This window comes from Salvelinus alpinus, chromosome 28 (genome assembly GCF_045679555.1).
Source record: "Salvelinus alpinus chromosome 28, SLU_Salpinus.1, whole genome shotgun sequence".
Lineage (NCBI taxonomy): Eukaryota > Metazoa > Chordata > Actinopteri > Salmoniformes > Salmonidae > Salvelinus > Salvelinus alpinus.
Genome location: NC_092113.1, coordinates 10,750,484 through 10,772,608, shown reverse-complemented (window position 1 = coordinate 10,772,608; position 22,125 = coordinate 10,750,484). Strand labels below are relative to the sequence as shown.

General features: G+C 41.6%; 1 protein-coding gene across 3 annotated transcripts in view; it reads left to right on the top strand.

The window, feature by feature from the left end:
- tafa5l (TAFA chemokine like family member 5, like) overlaps window positions 1-16,118 on the top strand; it is a 41,840-nt gene extending 25,722 nt beyond the window's left edge. Inside the window, exons 4-5 of one of the 3 annotated variants that reach the window (XM_071371593.1) lie at window positions 10,854-10,896; window positions 13,918-16,118. In XM_071371593.1, the coding sequence (XP_071227694.1) occupies window positions 10,854-10,877 (24 nt within the window). In that variant the 3' untranslated portion in view covers window positions 10,878-10,896; window positions 13,918-16,118. Of the gene's footprint in view, window positions 1-6,451; window positions 6,596-10,853; window positions 10,901-13,917 lie in introns of those variants that run through there. The other 2 variants (XM_071371591.1, XM_071371590.1) reach the window with 2 other exon arrangements.
- The last annotated feature ends 6,007 nt before the right edge of the window (window positions 16,119-22,125 follow it).

Sequence of the window (22,125 nt, the reverse complement as noted above, 5' to 3'; positions counted from 1 at the left end):
GAATGCTTATCAGGACAGGAAAATGGTCAAATTCACACACCTATCAAGAGAACATCCGTGGTCATCTCTACTGCCTCTGATCTGCCGGACTCACTAAACACAAATGCTTTATTTGTGAATGGCACTGGAGTGTTGGAGAGTGCCCCTGGCTATCCATAAATTAAAAACAAGAAAATTGTGCCATCTGGTTTGCTTAATATAAGGAAGTTGTAGCGAATTATACTTTTACTTTTGATACTTAAGTATACTTAAGCAATTACATTTACTTTTGATACTTAAGTATATTTAAAACCAAATACTTTTAATCAAGTAGTATTTTACTGGGTGACTTTTACTTGTGTCATTTTCTATTAACGTATCTTTACTTATACTCAATTGAGTATTTTTTCCACCACTGACCGCTATGCATACACTCCCCTACGTATTTATTTGGACAGTGAAGCTAAAACGTTTAATTGATATACTCCAGCATTTTGGATTTGAGATCAAATGTGCGTGCGGGCGTGCGTTTTCCACGGCTTGGTCTGATAGCATGCTCTCTGGCATGTTGTGTATTTGGGGGCTGAATAATAGTAGCTGTACTGGTTGTAAGTTGCTCAGAGCTGGATGAGTCTTTAAATGAATAATCCAACCCGCTGAAGGCCACCCTAGGACGCTAGCACATCACTGTGCAGTGCAGTCCACTTTTGATGGGGGAAGAGGGGGGTTGGTGAAGGAAAAGGGGTTTTTAGTCATCGCTGTGATGGCAAAGTGCCTGCAGTGTCTACAATGGCTGGGGGAACTGTGAGGGTGAGAATGATGTCCTCGTCTGAACTTCCGCTAGTGTTAATCAGTGGCAATTTTAGCATGTAAATCTTGGTGGGACAAACTGAACCAAAAAATGTATGCATGCCAGCAAAGCCACTACACAACACAACACTAAACAACACTATAACGGTGACAAACGGTGCCCATAAACTGTTAGGACCTACATAAAGCTGTTCCAACAGCAGGGATTTATTTTCAGCACCATGGAGTGAATCCTTACCACTGCTACACCTGGCTATCAGCGGAGCCTTGTCTGGCAGCATAATAGATCATTCAGCCTCATTTACTGCCATTTAAAAAAAACATAGCTGATATGGCTGACATGCTGAAATAAATATGGTTTCTACTGACTCCTTGTGGATTTGTGGAACTCGATAAGAATAATGAATAATGCCGACATGAGTTATGACTTTTTGAACCATACACAAACATGATTTAGTTTTATGTTCAGTAAATTCATAATGTTTGTTTGTTGCATCATTAACACTTCGCTCTAAGTATAAGCAAGTGCAAGCAAACGATCTGCGACGAGGTAGGCCTATTCATTCAGCACTTTCAAAATGGACACCGACAGAAGTTCAGATAAATGTTAGTTCAGATAAGGCCTCAACATCTTGCGGAATTTAACTTTACTCTTCTTTAAGTCACCACACACACAGAGGGAGAGAGAGAGAGATGTGGTTAGCCTACAATGTCAAGTATTTTATTAGGCCTATGTGGTCTAAGGAAAACTAAGGAAAATACAATCATGAGGATCCACTTTTATAGACAATATACCAACACAAACAAAACAACTGTCGCAATATCAACTGGAATTACATGGTTCTATTACTGTACTTTTTGTTTTAAAAAATTATAATAATTGGAATGGGAAGAGACTGTTACTGGCAAAAATGGTTACAGACCCAACAACATTATATAGTATCCCCTCCTCATGGTTACAGACCCAACAACATTATATAGTATCCCCTCCTCATGGTTACAGACCCAACAACATTATATAGTATCCCCTCCTCATGGTTACAGACCCAACAACATTATATAGTATCCCCTCCTCATGGTTACAGACCCAACAACATTATATAGTATCCCCTCCTCATGGTTACAGACCCAACAACATTATATAGTATCCCCTCCTCATGGTTACAGACCCAACAACATTATATAGTATCCCCTCCTCATGGTTACAGACCCAACAACATTATATAGTATCCCCTCCTCATGGTTACAGACCCAACAACATTATATAGTATCCCCTCTTCATGGTTACAGACCCAAGATCATTATATAGTATCCCCTCCTCATGGTTACAGACCCAACAACATTATATAGTATCCCCTCCTCATGGTTACAGACCCAACAACATTATATAGTATCCCCTCTTCATGGTTACAGACCCAACAACATTATATAGTATCCCTTCCTCGTGTGGAAAAGCACGAGCTAAATTATAATACACAAAGTAAGCAAAACCAATTAAATGCATCATTCCAACATTGCCTAAAATGATTAATAAGATACTAATGAGATATATACCTATATAAGATATATATATATATATATATATAACAATTGAGATGTACAAACTATGGCATAAGGGAACGATGAGCGTATAAGAGGCGTGCTGTAATTTCTAATAAGACATTTGAGCGAGGTAGTCGCTATCTGTTCAGGACTTTTGAAATGGACAGCGACAGAAGTCAGAACATAGGATGTTCTTACAGTATTCTATAACGGGGGCATATCAGCAGACAATGAAAGCTCCCTAAAAACAGGCTATAGGCTACATGTGCACCACCAAGTCAGAACAGTAGGCTATGTTCTGAGGGGGAGAGGGACCAAAATCTTAAGGTGAGACACATGGGCTACTAAAAGCTTACTACACAATATACACTTAGTATTACTTTCTTAGCTACAGTATACATACAGTATATCCCTTTTGGGACTCACCGTTGTTGTGCTGTGCTCACTTGAACAGGAAGGTCCTTCATGTGTCATCAAAGTCTGGCATTCTCTGGATGAAGTCATGCTAGATTGACAGCATGGCCATTGTATTCAACCTTTTCTGGCCCGTGGTGTTGCGTGTGAATGTTTATCATTTTAAGCTTGGAAAATAGACCCTTTCTGACAGATGTTTTAAACCCTTAAACCCAGACTTGGACCACACACCCTCTCCACTGAATAGCAGGCAGGGGGAAGCAAAATAGTGATTGTTTTGCAATGCATGCAGTTAGCCACTGATTCCTTCCAAACCACTCATTGTTGAAAATTTGCCAGTAGATTGTCGACGTGATTCATGATGTCGACTGCTTGTCTAGCTAGCTAAGGTTTTGAAAATGTGATGTCCAATCAAAGCTAGATATACCGTGATTTGACATAATTTTATCTGTGGCCAATGACCTTGAGTCTTCTTGGACCAGCACTTATACTGTAAATTTATGGCAGCACCCAAGGGGGCTTGAACTGCCTAGTTCTCCCTGTAGATTCTGCGGTGACGTAATGTCCCCATGAGTAGCAGAAGACTGAACCAATCACTGCGCAACTAGAGAAGATTACCAACGCCTACGCTCTGTGCTTTTGCTGGCTGCCCCTCCACCACAGAAAGCACTGAGCTAGGCTGAAACACCTGCATTTTGAAACTGAAACTCAAGAAAGAGATCATGTTTGTATGCGGCTTTATTATCTCAGAACTAAACAGGTGGGGCTCAAAACAGCTGTGGCTCTGCCCTGAATGACAGGTCGCCACTGGTGTTAATATAGTGCTGCCCCAACTCTGGCGCAGTATACCCCTACGCAGTATGCAACCATGCTGTTAGGGGTACCTCAAATCAAAGTGTATTGGTCACGTACACAGACTTGCTGACGTTATCGCCGGGGCAGCGAAATGCTTGTGTTTCTAGCTCCAACAGTGTAGTAATACCTAGCAATACAAAACAATACACACATAATACAAAAAGTTAAAAGAAAGAAATTAAGAGATGTCAGAACGAATCCAATTAACAACCCAAATAGCACTGTAACAGTAATCCATATGCAATCTATACATGTATACAACGGATTAATTTAGAGCAGATATACTAAGAATGATATGTTCAGCAGTAGATATACTAAGAATGATATGTTCAGCAGTAGATATACTAAGAATGATATGTTCAGCAGTAGATATACTAAGAATGATATGTTCAGCAGTAGATATACTAAGAATGATATGTTCAGCAGTAGATATACTAAGAATGATATGTTCAGCAGTAGATATACTAAGAATGATATGTTCAGCAGTAGATATACTAAGAATGATATGTTCAGCAGTAGATATACTAAGAATGATATGTTCAGCAGTAGATATACTAAGAATGATATGTTCAGCAGTAGATATACTAAGAATGATATGTTCAGCAGTAGATATACTAAGAATGATATGTTCAGCAGTAGATATACTAAGAATGATATGTTCAGCAGTAGATATACTAAGAATGATATGTTCAGCAGTAGATATACTAAGAATGATATGTTCAGCAGTAGATATACTACGAATGATATGTTCAGCAGTAGATATACTAAGAATGATATGTTCAGCAGTAGATATACTAAGAATGATATGTTCAGCAGTAGATATACTAAGAATGATATGTTCAGCAGCAGATATACTAAGAATGATATGTTCAGCAGCAGATATACTAAGAATGATATGTTCAGCAGTAGATATACTAAGAATGATATGTTCAGCAGTAGATATACTAAGAATGATATGTTCAGCAGCAGATATACTAAGAATGATATGTTCAGCAGTAGATATACTAAGAATGATATGTTCAGCAGTAGATATACTAAGAATGATATGTTCAGCAGCAGATATACTAAGAATGATATGTTCAGCAGTAGATATACTAAGAACGATATGTTCAGCAGCAGATATACTAAGAATGATATGTTCAGCAGTAGATATATTAGAGTCAGCTATGTCAAGAATCCGGTATACAGTATACATAAATGAACAGTGTAAATACAATGCAATGTTCAATAGTATAAATATTAGAATGAGCTATCTCGAGAACATAGTATGTACTGTAAATACACAGTACAAAATCGCATGGCAAAAGGGATAGAAATGTAGGAAATTTGCTTCCGGACCTGAGTCCGGAATATAAATAATATACTGTGCATTCATAAAGTATTCAGACCCCCTTTCCCTTTTTCCACATTTTGTTACGTTACAGCCTTATTCTAAAATTGATTCAATTATTTGTTTTCCTCGTCAATCTACACACAATACCCCATAATGACAAAGTGAAAACAGTTTTTTTGACATTTTTCCAAGTGTATAACTATTCAGACCTTTTGCCATAAGACTCAAAATTGAGCTCAGGTGCATCCTGTTTCCATTGATCATCCTTGAGATGTTTCTACAACTTGATTGGAGTCCACCTGTAAAAAATTCAATTGATTGGACATGATTTGGAAAGGTACACACCTGTCTATAAGGTCCCACAGTTGACACTACATAACAGTGCAAAAACCACGCCATGAGGTCGAAGGATTTGTCTGTAGAGCTCTGAGACAGGATTGGGTCGAGGCACAGATCTGGGGAAGGGTACAAAAAAAATTCTGCAGCATTGAAGGTCCCTAAGAACACCATGGCCTCCATTCTTAAATGGAAGAAGTTTGGAACCACCAAGACTCTTCCTAGCTGGCCGCCCGACCAAACTGAGCAATCGGGGGAGAAGGACCTTGGTCAGGGAGGTTACCAAGAACCCCATCTCTGCAGCACTCCATGAATCAGGCCTTTATAGTAGAGTGGCCAGACGGAAGCCACTCCTCAGTAAAAGGCACATAACAGCCCGCTCGGAGTTTGCCAAAAGGCACCTAAAGACTCTCAGACCATGAGAAACAAGATTCTCTGGTCTGATGAAACCAAAATTGAACTCTTTGGCCTGAATGCCAAGCGTCATATCTGGAGGAAACCTGTCACCAGCTGTGGGGATGTTATCAGTTGCAGGGACTGGGAGACTAGTCAGGAAAGAGGGAAAGATGAACGGAGCATGGTACAGAGGTCCATGATGAAAACCTGCTCCAGAGCACTCAGGACCTCAGACTGGGGTGAAGGCTCACCTTCCAACAGGACAACAACCCTACGTGCACAGCTAAGACAACACAGGAGTGGCTTCAGGATAAGTCTCTGAATGTCCTTGAGTGGCCCAGCCAGAGCCTGGACTTGAGCCCAATTGAACATCTCTGGAGAGACCTGAAAATAGCTGTGCAGTGAAGCTCCCCATCCAACCTGGCAGAGCTTGAGAAGATCTGCAGAGAAGAATGGGAGAAACTCCCCAAATACAGGTGTGCCAAGCTCGTAGCTGTCATGGTTCCACCTGTCACCAGAGGGCGGCAGAGACCGTCCTAGAGACATTAACGACACTCCGGTGTGTCCAATTTACTCATTATGATTTACCTGTTAAAAGAGGGGTGTTTTCTGTTGTCCTTTTGCAGAAGCTTGAATTGTTTACCGTGTGCGGTTGTTTCCTGAGTGAGTTTTCGAGACTTAGTGTTTTTTTTTTTTCAAGTGTACTAATCCTGCGATTACCATTTCTCAGTAAAGTATTATGTTTATCCTTAACCACTGATTCCTCGTCTGGTCTCTTCTCTACAGCTGGGTCCAACCTTACCACATCACAGGTGCTTCATACCCAAGAAGACTCAAGGCTGTAATCGCTGCCAAAAGTGCTTCAACAAAGCACTGAGTAAAGGGTCTGAATACTTATGTTAATGAAATATTACGTTTTTTTATTTGTAATAAATTTGCAAACATTTCTAAAAACGTGTTTTTGCTTTGTCATTATGGGGTATTGTGTGTAGATTGATTGGGGGGGGGGAAATTTAATCCATTGTAGAGTAGGACTATAATGTCATAAAATGGGTATGAATACTTTCCCAATGCACTGCATATATGTGAATGATGTTTATGGGCAGTATGTGAACAGAAAAGGTGTGTGTATAGCACTAGTTATATAGGATGAGCCATGACTAGAATACTGTATAGTGAACAAAAATATGAACGCAACAATTTCTACGATTTTACTGAGTTACAGTTCATAGGAAATCAGTCAATTGAAATAAATGAATTAGGCCCTAATCTATGGATTTCACATGACTGGCAATACATGCATGCATCTGTTGGTCAGACTTTTTTTTAAGGTAGGGGTGTCGAGCAGAAAACCAGTCAATATCGGGTGTGACCACCATTTGCCTCATGCAGCGTGACACATATCCTTCGCATCAGGCTGTTGATTGTGGCCGGTGGAATGTTGTCCCACTCCTCTTCGATGGCTGTGCAAAGTTGCTGGATAATGGTGGGAACTGAAACACGCTTTTGTACACATCGATCCAGAGCATCCCAAACATGCTCAATGGGTGACATGTCTGCGAATATGCATGCCATGGAAGAAGTGGGACATTTTTAGATTGCAGGAATTGTGTACAGTTCCTTGCGACATGGGGCTGTGCGTTATGCTGAAACAGGAGGTGATGGCTGCGTAGGAATGGTACGACAATGAGTATGAGGATCTCTGTGCATTCAAATTGCCATCGATAAAATGCAATTGTTTGTTGTCCGTTGCTTATGCCTGCCCATACCATATCCCCACCGCCACCATGGGGCACTATGTTCACAACGTTGACATCAGCAAACTGCTCGCCCACACAACGCCATACACGTGGTCTGCGGTTGGACGTACTGCCAAATACTCTAAAACGACCTTGGAGGCCAGCTTATGGTACAGCTCTGGTGGACATTCCTGCAGGATGCCAATTACACGCTCCCTCAAACCATGTGTGACAAAACTGCCCATTTTAGAGTGGCCTTTCATTGTCCCCAGCACAAGGTGCACCTGTGTAATGATCATGCTGTTTAATCATCTTCTTGATATTCCAGCCAGACCTGTCAGGTGGATGGATTATCTTGGCAAAGGAGAAATGCTCACTAGCAAGGATGTAAACTAATTTGTGCACAAAATTTGAGAGAAATAAGCTTTTCGTGTGTATGAAAAATGTCTGGGATATTTTATTTCAGCTCATGAAACATGAGACCAACACTTTAGATGTTGTGTTTATATTTTTGTTCAGTGTAGATATAAAGTTGGTAAAACAGTATGTAAACATTATTAAAGTGACCAGTGTTGAATGACTCAATGTACATTGGGCAGCAGTCTCTAAGGTGCAGTGTAGAGTACTGGGTGGTAGCCGTCAAGTAACAGGTTTTGAGGTTCAGGTCAGGATACTGGGTGGAGACAGCTGGTGGTGAAGCTGTTTAATCACAAACCTTTGACCTTCTCCACTACGGCCCCGTCGATGTGGATGGGGGTGTGCTTTCTCTGCTGTCTCCTGTAGTTCTCGATCAGCTCCTTTATTTTGTTGACGTTGAGGCGCTGTCGGCTGTCTCGTCTTTGTTGGTAATCAGGCCTTCCACTATTGTGTCGAGTTGGAGACGTGCGTAGCCACGCAGTCATGGGTAAACAAGGAGTGCAGGAGGGGGCTGAGCACGCACCCTTGTGGGGACCCCGTGTTGAGGTGTTGTTGACTACCTTCACCACTTGGGGTCGGCCTGTCAGGAAGTCCAGGACCCAGTTGCACAGGGAGTGGTTCAGACCCAGGGCCAGAGCTTAATGATGAGATTGGAGGGCACTATGGTGTTGAAGGCTGAGCTGTAGTTGATGAACAGAAATCTAACTTGAGTAAACAGATAGTAATACTGAATTTTATGTAGCAGTATTTGTAGATGTAACGGAGTGAGATCGTACCAGATAAAATCACCCCAGAGCTTGAAATGTCACCAATGGTGCTGAATCAGATTATTTTGTAAATTGTCAAGTGGGTGGTCACGTGTGTTAGCGATCAGAGGATCATTGGGTCGAGCCTGGTAAGGGGACAGTTGAAGAAGCAAAGCTGTTAGCGGCACAGTGAAGCCGTTTTTTTAAGGTTCTGATTTTTTAAAATGTATTTCTGTGATCCAACTCCCCAGAGAGTGCTAGCATCAGTATACTTTTTCAACAACAGCTGAGCCATGGATACAGCTAATGGCCTATATTCACAAAGTGTCTCAGTGTATGAGTACAGATCTAGGATCAGTTTTATTTTTTAGATCATAATGAATAAGATGACATGGATCAGCCCTTTCTTGGACGCTTGACACATACAGCCCCTGGAGCTCAGGGGTTTATGCCGTTAAATAAAACAAAATCATAGCTAATTAGTGAAAAAACTCATTAGTACATTTGTTGTATCTTTATCTTTGTCTGTCCCTCTCCCAATCTTTCTTTGTATCTCTTTGTAGCCTAAGGAGAGGACTTTGTCTGTGATATCCATGGGTTTCTTGTCCTGTGAACAGTAGCCATTGCTAACCTGTTTGTTTGGCTGGCGGTAGTGCCATCCACTGTCTCTCCCACACCTCCTCCTCTTCTGGGCCCAACTAGCCTTTTAATTAGTGTGAGCAGTTAGTAGTGCCAAGCTAGCACCACTGCCACTTCAGCACTTTAGCCTGAGTTAGTATCCCCACAATCGATTTCTAAGAGCGGCAGCAAGAGAAGGCCACTCTATTGTTGAAGTAGCAGGGCAATCATGATTCGCCTTTTGGACGCGGGGGGGGGGGGGGGGGGGGGGGTTGCTTCTTTCACAGCAAATTATGGAAAAGTGCCAAAGTCAGGTATATCAATACTTCGCTTTCTCCTCGATTCTTGTACTTTTATAATAGATAGCAAGGTCTTGGAATTCTTCTCACACACCACCAGTAGAGAATGTTCTAGGCATTCAGCCTTCAACTGAAGAAAAATAAATAAAATCAAGAAACTTTGTGCTCAATAGATACTATAAGCTCTTTTCCCCTCTCGCCCCTTTTTTTGTTTGGATTCAAAGATGCAGTAGAAGTATTTAGCATTTAGATGACATTGTCAGAAAGGTGCGATGGATCAGCACCACTCGGAGGAGAGTTTCTCTGATAACATAGGTAGGGCACCCGGACAGACACAACAGACGACAGACACGCCAGCCGGACGGACGGACAGACTAGACTGACAAGACAGACATGCAGGTGGACAGACACGACAGAGAACATTGACAGACAGAGAGACATGGCCGACCAACCAGCCGACAGACGGGTGGGCAGTGGAATACCAGCTGTACCCGTTGTTGCTGCAGGAGCTCAGAACAGTAGAGCAGAGAGGCTCCGGGGAATGCCATGGCAACTGGCGTAGCACACCCCCCGCAGGGTGCCCCACAGAGACATGGGGGGTGACCTTGCTCGGACCTTGCGGGGGGGGGCATTTACCACTGCCCACTGCACCACGGCCTCGACTGGCTGCACAGCCCATTAGCTTCCTGATTATGCTCAGCTTAGCCATTAGCTCCTCAGAAGTATCTCACCCCCCCGGCCCCTCTACCAGTTTAGATGCTGTCGCGAGTTTCTTCGAAAATAGGAAGGAAACAACAGCAAGTGCTTTCTAGCTGTGGGGAATGAATGAGACACACAAAAATACTAGAGTAAAATGGAAAGAAAAAGTGATCTTTTACTATTAAACAACCTGCAGCAAGCATATCGTTTTCTAGATATAGATTGTTTTTCGTAGTTGTATGATTGTATTTTTATATATATATATGATTCTTTTTGTTTTGCTACAGATTTATAATATAGACTTATAGTATAGATTTTCACTGGACATACAGTATATTGTAATTGTTCTATTATGACACTGGAAGGACGTTCCCCAGGAACCCATGGCTCAGAGACCCATATGGACCTACCTTACCTGCTAGTACTTCCTGGTAGTGTATAGTTTAAAGGTCAGAAGAAGTACAACGTTTGATAAGTTCTTAAGTTTCTGTCATCTAGCCTCAGATATAATTTAGTCTTGCCATCTTTGCTTCAAAATGGACATGTTGTATGCTCCCGGCCATTTTACTGGCAAGAAAAGCATGATAGTTTATACTTTGATAAAGGAGAGCTGTCTGTCCTGATGTTTCTTTGCCTTTCAACCTCTTCTTTTCTGTTATCTTCTTTCTAGCCCTTGCCTAAGGAGCCATCGTAAGGAGTTAAGAACTCAGTGGGTAGGTGAGTCTGGATCCATCCATTTTCTCAAAGTGTATGTTGTTTCTGTTTTGCACTGCCAGCTGTCTAGTCTGTGGGGCGAGCAGAATTGCACATCTGAGACTGTTACCGTCTCCCAATACTAACTAATCACTGGAGTTCAAAAGGTAAAACTCCCATGTTGCTTATAGTAAAGGACAACTCCCACCTACTCATGGTTTACATTTTTCTCTTTTACATAGAAAATACACAATTGGTGGCTGCATTTTCCTGTGAGAAAATGGCTTTGATGCAACAAAAAAAAAAGACCAAAAGAAAGATCAAAGGGAGCTATAGTGGTACAAAGTAACCTAATGCAGAGGGTTACAAATTAACAAAGCCCAAAGAGGCTACTTCAAAGGATGATGTTACTTCAAATGGCTGCGTTGTTTAAGAGGACTAGGGAAATACAAGGTGGAGTTGAGAGATTTAGTTATTTTTGGACTGAGAAGGAAAGAAAACTAAAGAGCCGTATTAAGTCAAACAAGCACCCCATAACAAGCACCCCATAACAAGCACCCCATAACAAGCACCCCACCGCAGAAACATATTGTATCTGAACTCTTGTTTTGTTTCACGGTAAACATTGGCTACTGCAATTTATCCGATTGCTTATTTTGTTAATTTATTCCATGAAAATACCTTTTATGTGTAACAATAACAATGTTGTTTGTCCATAGTGCAGGGTTGTGTGAATACCAGCCTAGAAAAAGACAATGGTCAGAAAAGTGGGTGATATTGCCGAATCTCCATGCCTATGTGTCACAGTCTATATTCTAAGATGGATTTACCTTCTTCCACAGAGAAAACAAAATGAATCACAGACAATTACCAGAGACAGGGAGAGAATGAGAATTGGGAGCATCATAAATATTAATTTTCCGGGTGGCTTTAAATTCATGAAATTCTTTGCAGACTCATATTAAAGATTCATATGGACAATCTAGGGTGTAAAAGTTTACCATTGCCACGGTGAATTGGCACTCGGACAGACAGACACGACAGACAGACACAACAGACGGACGGACAGAGAGACAGACCATGCAGATATACCAGAAATACAAACCAAACAGACAGACAGACATATGAGTGGGCAGACACGACAGATAATTTATTACGTGGAATTGTACATTTAAATGTATGGCATATTTACAATTGAAGACGGAGGTTTACATACACCTTAGCCAAATATATTTAAACTCAGTTTTTCACAATTCCTGACATTTAATCCTAGTAAAAATTCCCTGTCAGTTAGGATCACCACTTTATTTTAAGAATGTGAAATGTCAGAATAATAGTAGAGAGAATGATTTATTTCAGCTTGTATTTCTTTAATCACATTCCCAGTGGGTCAGACGTTTACATACACTCAATTTGGTAGCATTGCCTTTAAATTGGTTAACTTGAGTCAAATGTTTCGGGTAGCCTTCCACAAGCTTCCCACAATAAGTTGGGTGAATTTTGGCCCATTCCTCCTGACAGAGCTGGTGTAACGGAGTCAGGTTTGTAGACCTTGCTCGCACAAGCTTTTTCAGTTCTGCCTTGACTTTGTTGTCCTTTTTGCCACAACTTTGGAAGTATGCTTGGTGTCATTGTCCATTTGGAAGACCCATTTGCGACCAAGCTTTAACTTCCTGACTGATGTCTTGAGATGTTGCTTCAATATATCCACATAATTTTCCTGCCTCATGATGCCATCTATTTTGTGAAGTGCACGAGTCCCTCCTGCAGCAAAGCACCCCTCCAACATGATGCTGTCACCCCCGTGCTTCACGGTTGGGATGATGTTCTACGGCTTGCAAGCCTCCCCTTTTTTCCTCCAAACATAACGATGGTCATTATGGCCAAACAGTTCTATTTTTGTTTCATCAGACCAGAGGACATTTCTCCAAAAGGTACGATCTTTGTCCCCATGTGCAGTTGCAAACCGTAGTCTGGCTTTTTTATGGTAGTTTTGGAGCAGTGGCTTCTTCCTTGCTGAGCGGCCTTTCAGGTTATGTCGATATAGGACTCGTTTTACTGTGGATATAGATACTTTTGTACTTGTTTCCTCCAGCATATTCACTAGGTCCTTTGCTGTTGTTCTGGGATTGATTGGCACTTTTCGCACCAAAGTACGTTCATCTCTAGGAGACAGAACGCGTCTCCTTCCTGAGCGGTATGACGGCTGCTTGATGCCATGGTGTTTATACTTGCATACTATTGTTTGTACAGATGAACGTGGTACCTTCAGGCATTTGGAAATTGCTCCCAAGGATGAACCAGACTTGTGGAGGTCTACAATTTTGGCTTCATGGCTTTTAAAGCCATGAAATACATCCACAGGTACACCTTCAATTGACTCAAATGATGTCAATTAGCCTATCAGAAGCTTTTAAAGCCATGACATCATTTTCTGGAATTTTCCAAGCTGTTTAAAGGCACAGTCAACTAACTGTATGTAAACTTCTGACCCACTGGAATTGTGATACAGTGAAATAATCTGTCTGTAAACAATTGTTGGAAAAATGACTTGTCATGCACAAAGTAGATGTCCTAAACGACTTCCAAAACTATAGTTTGTTAACAAAGAAATTTGTGGAGTGGTTGAAAAACAAGTTTTAATGACTCCAACCTAAGTGTATGTAAACTTCCGACTTCAACTGTATATGGTTTGAACTCAATGTAATTATTTTAGCATACAAAAATAGATATGGATGACTAAAACAAGATATTTGATTTAACCTTTATTTTGACAGGTTATTCTCGTTGAGGTAAAGTCTATTTTAATAGAGAGACCTGTTCAAAGTTATTCTACATAAACTCTGCTAGCCTTCATTATACACCACTTGTATTAATATGAGTGTTTATATGTGCATCTTCCTTATTATGAAGTCCATAGTGCGCTCAAGATTCAAAGTAATCCTGAAATGACAGGGAACAACCATGAGTGCCTTGTTTACTCAACTCCATTTTTACCCCCCTTCCTCTCTCTCTCTCTAACCCCCCTACCCCCATCCCAGGTTTATTGCCAGTCATGGCAGAAGGGGAACAGAGGCCAATGACCAGGCAAGCACAGTTTGTGTCCATTCGCCAATTTTGTGCTCAAACCACTACTACCCCCCCCTCCCCCACACCACCAATCAGAGGAGCCCTACTATGTGACAGTGACACTCCTCTGCTCCCTCATTGGTCCAAAAGTCCGTACCTGCCCATGAAAGCAACTCACCACAGCATCGTTATTGGAACCATATCACAAACTGAATGACAAATCCTACTGTATATAACCTGTGTTGTTTCAGCACGGCAAGCAGGAGAGGACTGGGAGTCTAAACATGTGTAAGGAAACCATTTCGCCACCTACCCCTATGGAACACAATGTGAAGGAATTTTTGGTAACTTGGTTTAAACTAGTCTACAGTTATTTTATGAGTACTGATACGAGAACCATTCAGGGTCTTTTCACTCACGTAAATAGTCTGTTTGGTGAAGGCGTTGGTTTGTCCTATTGAAGAGCCATGATAGGTTTGGTGGACACAGGAGGTTAGTGAAACCAGGATATGATGCCAATAGGTGCCAGTCTTTAGCCATATTTCTCCATCCTCTAAGAAACACCACCATCTGTCTTGGCTATCTGAGGGATTCGGTTCCAAGAGGTTTTGGGATGAAAATATATAGAGAAAAGGAGGAAATCCCATGTGAGTATCATGCTCTTCTCTTGTCGTCAATCTCTACAGTGAAAGAAGGATCAAATATATGATATACATTTACACTTCTGGAGGAGAAACTTTTGGATGGATTGTCAGTGACTATCTAACTTGACATTGACAAAGCTTTGTTTATCTGGTGCCTACGACTGATGGGACCGTTGCAAGTAAGGATTCCCTAATACTGTCTGTGGAGAAACCACCCACGTGACATCACTCTACTATAGGAGATCTTTATGAGACACTTACACACTTACTGACAGACTACACCTGCCTGGCTCTTTATCCTGTGTTCTAATTATTTTGTGTGTGTGTGTGTGTGTGTGTGCATCTGGGTGTCTGTGCCTCCTGATATACACTGTGAAATGGGAAATAGTTGACACAATCTTGTTCTTAAGTTTGACACATCCAGTACTGTACTTCTGTCAGAACTGTACCTGAAGCTCACTATCTTGCAAACTGGTATAATCATGTTTTAGGGGATGCTCATTGATTTAAAGCTGGAATCCGTACTTGGTGGAGCTGCCTGGTCCGTTTGCGTTAATTAAAGAAAGTTACTTCAAACAATGAGCACTGTTTTTTCCCTCGGACATCACTGCACATCATTGCACGCCCGATAGAACAGCAGAGTATTTACTGCAATCTTCTTTTACCACAATGCCAGATGCTCAGCTCCTCCGTTTCACCAACAAAACAAAAAACGATAACAAAAGCTCTGTGTCGAGATGGCGCTGTTTCACCTTATGCGGATTTCAGCTTTAAAGCATCATACAGAGGAGTCATATGTTTTTAATACAAAAAGTGTATTTATATTGAAAGATCTATGTCACATAAGTTAAAAGCAGTAATAATAGTCAATGTGTAGTACTGATTCATTATTTCAAAGTTATGTTTTAAATTGCTTATCTTTTTATATGAAATAGATGTATGGAGGTATGCTACTTGCAAAGTGCTGCTGTTTATATTGTGTGTAATGTATACATTCACTGTATAATGTCCCATGGATATTCCCAACTTAATTTATGTTTACGAGATTACGAGAGAGAGTGAGTGTCACAGAATGAATGAGACCATAAGGACATTGTATATCACTGAAATTGAGTTATTATTTTTCACCAGAAAGATATACTTACTGTATGTTAATTTTCTGTATGTTAATTTACTGTATGTTAATATACTGGATGCTCCTTTGAGTGACATGGGGATGAAAAGGGCCTTCCATCCCTGGGGCTAATGTAATTGCCTTTAAGTGTGTGTGCATATATGTGTGTAGGTGTGCATGAGTGTGTGTGTGTGCTTGCGTGTATGTGTGTGTGCATGTCTATGAGCGCAGGTGTGGGTGTGCGCGCACATGTTCACTGTGTCCATTTGTGTGTGCTTGATTGGTGTGTGAAGAGAGCATTTTCATCTAATTACACTTAACTTTAATTACTCCCAGCTGTACCCATGTCCTTTCTTTCACTATTTTGTCTTAGTTTTTTTTTAACCAACACAAATAAAATGTCCCCTTGATTTGATCTGATTCCATGGATGAATCTCTGAATCCACATCAGATGCATGACACAATGAAAGTTCTATGATTTTATTTGGCCCCAAAAGTTTAATGAGCGTTACAGAGTGATGTATGTGATCATATACAAATATAAGCAAGATTTGAATTTATTATGTTTCAGTCAAATACTATCTATTTAGACTTCTTGCAGTCAGTTTGCAGTCTACAAATTATTTGTAATTATGTTCCAGCCCCCTGACCATCACTCAAGAACAAGTCAGCCCTCTGCTGAATCTAGTGGAAGATCCCCATTCTATGTAGTCTTGAAGAGAAGATATGGTAGCAATCAAAGTTAGAGAACAAAGTATTTTGTTTCACTTTTCTCTGAGGTACCTCCTTTTCCTATGAGGGGTGCAACATCCACGTCACTTCAATCTCGCTTGATTGATTGTTTTGATTTCATTCCTGCAACTCTTCATACTCGTGTGCCTGTTTTTGTCCCGTTAACATTACGACCGCGGAAACATTTGTAATGACCTGTCAAACACACTCTGGTAATAGCTGAAATGGGCGCAATGGAATTGTCTTTCCGTTGACTCGATAAGAACACTAAAGCTTCGTCGGGCATTTAATTAACCGTCTCTACACTTACATTGCAAGAAAGAGAAGAAATAACTTTATTTTGGTGGTTGTTCATTTTTTGGTGGAATTGAAAAAAGTTTTTGCTACACTTGAAATGTTTACAAATTAGAAGCGCTGAAATGAAAGCAATTTTCGAAAATGAACACTCAGATTATAGTGATCATGTTTGATCTCGCAAACAATGTGAAGTATGTTTGGATAGGTGTAATCTAGAGCCAAGCGTGTTGATGTTTTAATCCAACAGTATCCTGCTATTGACACACTTGTTGAATTATGCAAGAGAACATGAAAATAACAGTAATTATTTAGGCAGTCTAGACAGAGCAGGTGAGTTCAGGTAGGCCTAGACAGAGCAGGTGAGTTCAGGTAGGGCTAGACAGAGCAGGTGAGTTCAGGTAGGCCTAGACAGAGCAGGTGAGTTCAGGTAGGCCTAGACAGAGCAGGTGAGTTCAGGTAGGGCTAGACAGAGCAGGTGAGTTCAGGTAGGCCTAGACAGAGCAGGTGAGTTCAGGTAGGCCTAGACAGAGCAGGTGAGTTCAGGTAGGCCTAGACAGAGCAGGTGAGTTCAGGTAGGCCTAGACAGAGCAGGTGAGTTCAGGTAGGCCTAGACAGAGCAGGTGAGTTCAGGTAGGGTAGACAGAGCAGGTGAGTTCAGGTAGGGTAGACAGAGCAGGTGAGTTCAGGTAGGCCTAGACAGAGCAGGAGAGTTCAGGTAGGCCTAGACAGAGCAGGTGAGTTCAGGTAGGCCTAGACAGAGCAGGTGAGTTCAGGTAGGGTAGACAGAGCAGGTGAGTTCAGGTAGGGTAGACAGAGCAGGTGAGTTCAGGTAGGGTAGACAGAGCAGGTGAGTTCAGGTAGGGTAGACAGAGCAGGTGAGTTCAGGTAGGGTAGACAGAGCAGATGAGTTCAGAAACATCTTCTATTCTTATCTACAATAAAGGTGACTCCAAAAATAAATTTTTCACCATTCAATTCACAATTCAATTCCTGTTGGACAAAACAAATTCACTTATAGTGTAAGTAGACAAAAGTAATATATTTGGTCACATATTCCTAGCACACAATGACCACATCAAGCTTCTGACTCTATAAACTTGTTGGATGCATTTGCAGTTTGTTTTGGTTTGTGTTTTAGATCATCTAAATAAAATATTTGTAAGTCGCTCTGGATAAGAGCGTCTGCTAAATGACTTAAATGTAAATGTAAATAAAAACTCAAATGGGGGGACTAGACACATAAAGTACTTTAATTTCTAAACAGTGAAACGTGACATTAAAGGTGACATTCTGTGCTGTCGCCTCAAATCCAAAATGCTGGAGTATAGTGTGTATAGGGGCCTTTTCCGTGTGCAGTGAGACTGGGAAGAATAGAAAGAAGATAGCGGTGTAAAATGGTCGTTTTGCACAAGCAACACGGCTAATTTATCATTCTCAAGGGGTCAGGCGACGCTCCCTGGGTTGTGAATTTTAATGGTATTTTTTTATGGGTCTCTATAAAGTCTGTTTAGCTGCAAGCGTTTATGCAGAGCACAACATCCTCCACTCCCCTCACTTAGTGAGTCAAGGAGAGGCTGGGCTGAATTTAGCCTGTGTACTGCAGCATCGCTGTCCTTTTGGGCATGACACACACAGAGTACTTAGGTGTGGATTCAAAAACATGACCACACACACACACAATTTAATGATATGAGAATGGTATTCAAAAATGTTCTCAACCAAAAGCACTGGTCTAAAATCCCACACCAGTCATTTCAATAATTTTAAAACCATATGAGCTGTTTCTGTTTGTAAGTTACTCACCATGCCATCCCAGTTCTGTTGGTATGCATGCTTCTGCCATTCCAGTTCTGTTGGTATACATGCCATTGCAATCCCAGTTCCTCATAAAGTGTCTCCTAATTGGTCTCATGCCATAAGGATCCCCACCCCAGTGGGGATTCAAGCTGTAATATTTGGATGTTGACAGTGTGCCATGATGTGCTCATTCAACCCGTTGGCTGATTCTCTTGTATTGGTTGCGTTTGGGAGCCTGAAAGGGGCAATCCTGTATTGGTACATCCCGTTTTAGACCAAAACAAGTGGACAATCCGGGTTTAAGAAAGTGGGGTGTACATAACCTGGCGAGGGGTCTGGGGGAGGACTTTTTTTTGGCAATCTAAAGTTCATTTCCCGCATTTCTACATTTCCCGCGTGCCCACAGTCATCAAGCTAGGTAAGAAATTCAAGATTGATTTCATGAAATTCATTATTCAATATGTTTAAGTGACTGATAAGACTAAACTAGATCCAAAAATAATTAATAATCAATATTGTGTTGCACCTCGAACCAATAGCCTAACAAATGAACAACTCGTAAAAAAAATACTAAGACTTTTCATTGTCTTTATTAAGACATCCTCTATATCAAATTTCAGCCAGACCGCACACCCGACCCCCACCAGTCTAGTACATAACTCAACTCTCTCCAAACACAATTTCCTTCCCACCTTCCCAAGGGAAAGGTTTGGAAACAAAAGTTTTTTTTAAATAACCAAAAAATATACATAAACCTCAAATATACATTAACACACAGAAACAGCAAATCCTCCACAAACACGAAAACATATATAACTGCAACATGTAAAGTGTTGGTCCTATGTTTGATGAGCTGAAATAAAAGATCCCAGAAATGTTCCACATGCACAAAAAGCTTATTTCTCTCTCTCAAATGTTGTGCACTGTTAGTGAGCATTTTATCCTTTGTCAAGATAATCCATCCACCTGACAGGTGTGGCATATCAAGAAGCTGATTAAACAGCATAGGGTGGAGTGCTGAGGAGTATTTCTGTCTGTAATAAAGCCCTTTTGTGGGGAAAAACGTATTCTGATTGGCTGGGCCTGGATCCCCAGTGGGTGGGCCTGGCTCCCAAATTGGTGGGCCTATGCCCTCCCAGACCCATGGCTGCGCCGCTGCCTATTCATGTATCTCCCCTGACGTGGGAATGTTTTAAATACAGACTCCTTTTGTCATACTGTATTCCATAAAAGGCATCCAGAACTTATGAAAGTTGCACAGTAAACCTTTAATCGTGTAATAAATCAAATCTAGTGATACATAACTTGACATTTCTGCCATCCATTATGACATTGTGGGAGGATTAACAACCTTCCAATTGAATGGCAATGCATTTCTTAGCCACTATAAATGTTAGGTTACACAGTTTCTTCTGATAACAGTCTCTAGTATCAACATTTCCAAGCAACAAAAACAGGGAGAGGAGATAATCTGTAGACATGCTGAGATAAAAGAACATACTCTTTGACAGAATTCAGCCAGCCTTCACAAGAACATAACACATGCAAATATGTCCCCTTTTGTGTTTTACACCTCCAGCAGGGGAATTACATTTCTGAGTGCATGTAATTCAGTTTCACTGGCGTATACTACGTTCTCTGGATGATCTTAAACTGTAGTAATTTATGTCTGAGGTTATATGAACATGACTGGGCATTCAAACACATCTGTATCCACTCATCAGCATCATAAAATAGCTTCTACGAGGTCCTCCTCACATTTTTGTTTTACATGTATTGTGTCATCGGTATCAATCAACCATTGATACAGTTTGGAAATCAACTATAGAAGTCTGTCAGACTGCCTTAAAATGTTTTCAATATTTGAAGCATCTGGCTTGTCCATTGTTTGCTGCACAGAGATAATAAAGTATTGTATCTGCAAAAATTCCCCTCAGCTCTGTCACAGACTGGTCTTCCCTGGCTGCCTGACCCTTCTGACACCCCTGTCACCATCTGATCCTTTTAAGATGAGGCATGACAAAGTAATACCTTGGTGTACAGATATACATTATGTTATCCAAGAATACAATCAATGGTTCAACCATTGAAATGACCATTATTCCCAGATCCCAGACTGTAACTTTAAGCTTAAGCTGCTGTCCTGAAGCTACTGTAGGTCTACCCATCAACTCAAGATTGAACTTTGTATCATTCACTGATATTACTAATATAACGCAAAATTCACCTGAGCTCCGTAGACTGGTCTTCCCTCTGACCCTGCTGGGACACCTGTCACCATCTGATCCTGCTAAGGCATGATGAGCATAGTGTTGTGTACCGACTGCACCATGACTGAAAGATTAGTGGAATCTGTGTGGGTAGCTGGACAGGTAGGATGACTGACAGTGAAGGTGAACAGGTGGTCACAGGTCAGGTGACAGAGGAATGGATGAGACTGAGGCAGGAATTCCTTTAACCATAAAGTGGCATATTTACTGAGTAGTCTGTGGTGGATTCATGGAAACACAGAACTTCTGGATTAGACGGAGTTAAGGAAGAGAAAGCAGCGAGATCGGGCGATGGCAAATTCCTACTTTTATGGAGTTGAGATCTGTCTGACATTTCCACCTGACCTAATTAAAGTGCCCCTGGCCCAGCTGAGCAAGTGGCCATGAATTAAAGGATTCTTCCACCAACTCCATGGGCCTTTTCTACAGCCACCCCAGAAATGTGTTAAATTCCACACTCCTCAAAAAGGCTCATCGCTCCTCGTCCTCTGTCATCTCAGGGAGAGGAATTATCAAATCAATTAGTCGGGTGACTGGCCGGATATATGTCCGGTTCTTTACCTGGATCTCCACTGATCTAACACGACCATCGGTCCCAGGCATGGTCTTAGTGATACGGCCCACCGGCCAGGTGGCTCGAGGCAGCTGAGGGTCCACCATCATTACGACTTGGCCAGTTTCCAGGCTGACCATTTCTCTCCGCCATTTCTCTCTGTGCTGTAGGCTTGGTAAGTAATCCCGAATGAATCGGGCCCAGAAATGGTCGGCCAAGATCTGGCTGTGTCGCCACCGGCGTCTGCCAATGAGGTTGGTATCAGCATACATGACTTGACATGACGCATCTCGGCGTCCCATCAAGAGCATATTCAGTGTAACCGGATCGGGGTCAGCGATGTCTGCAGAGAGATATCCCAAAGGTTTTGAGTTCAGTATCCCTTCCACCTCTATCAGGACAGTCCGCAAGACAGTTTCAGTGACAGTTTGGTACCCCAGGACGACTCGTAAGGCCGTCTTTACAGATTTGATCTCTCGCTCCCATGTTCCTCCAAAATGAGGAGCTCCTGGAGGGTTAAATTTGAATGAGATTTGTTGGCCCATCAGCTGATCCTGGAGGCTGGGTTCCATGGCTTGGAAGGCTTCCTCCAACCTGGCTTCTCCTGCCTTGAAGTTTGTGCCCCTGTCAGCCAGGATCTCGTAGGGTTTCCCCCATTGGGAGATAAACCGCTGCAGGGCCATGAGGAAGGCTTCAGTATCCAAACTCTCCAGTAGGTCCAGGTGAACACATCTAGTTGTTAAACACTTGAATAGAATGCCCCAGAGCTTTAC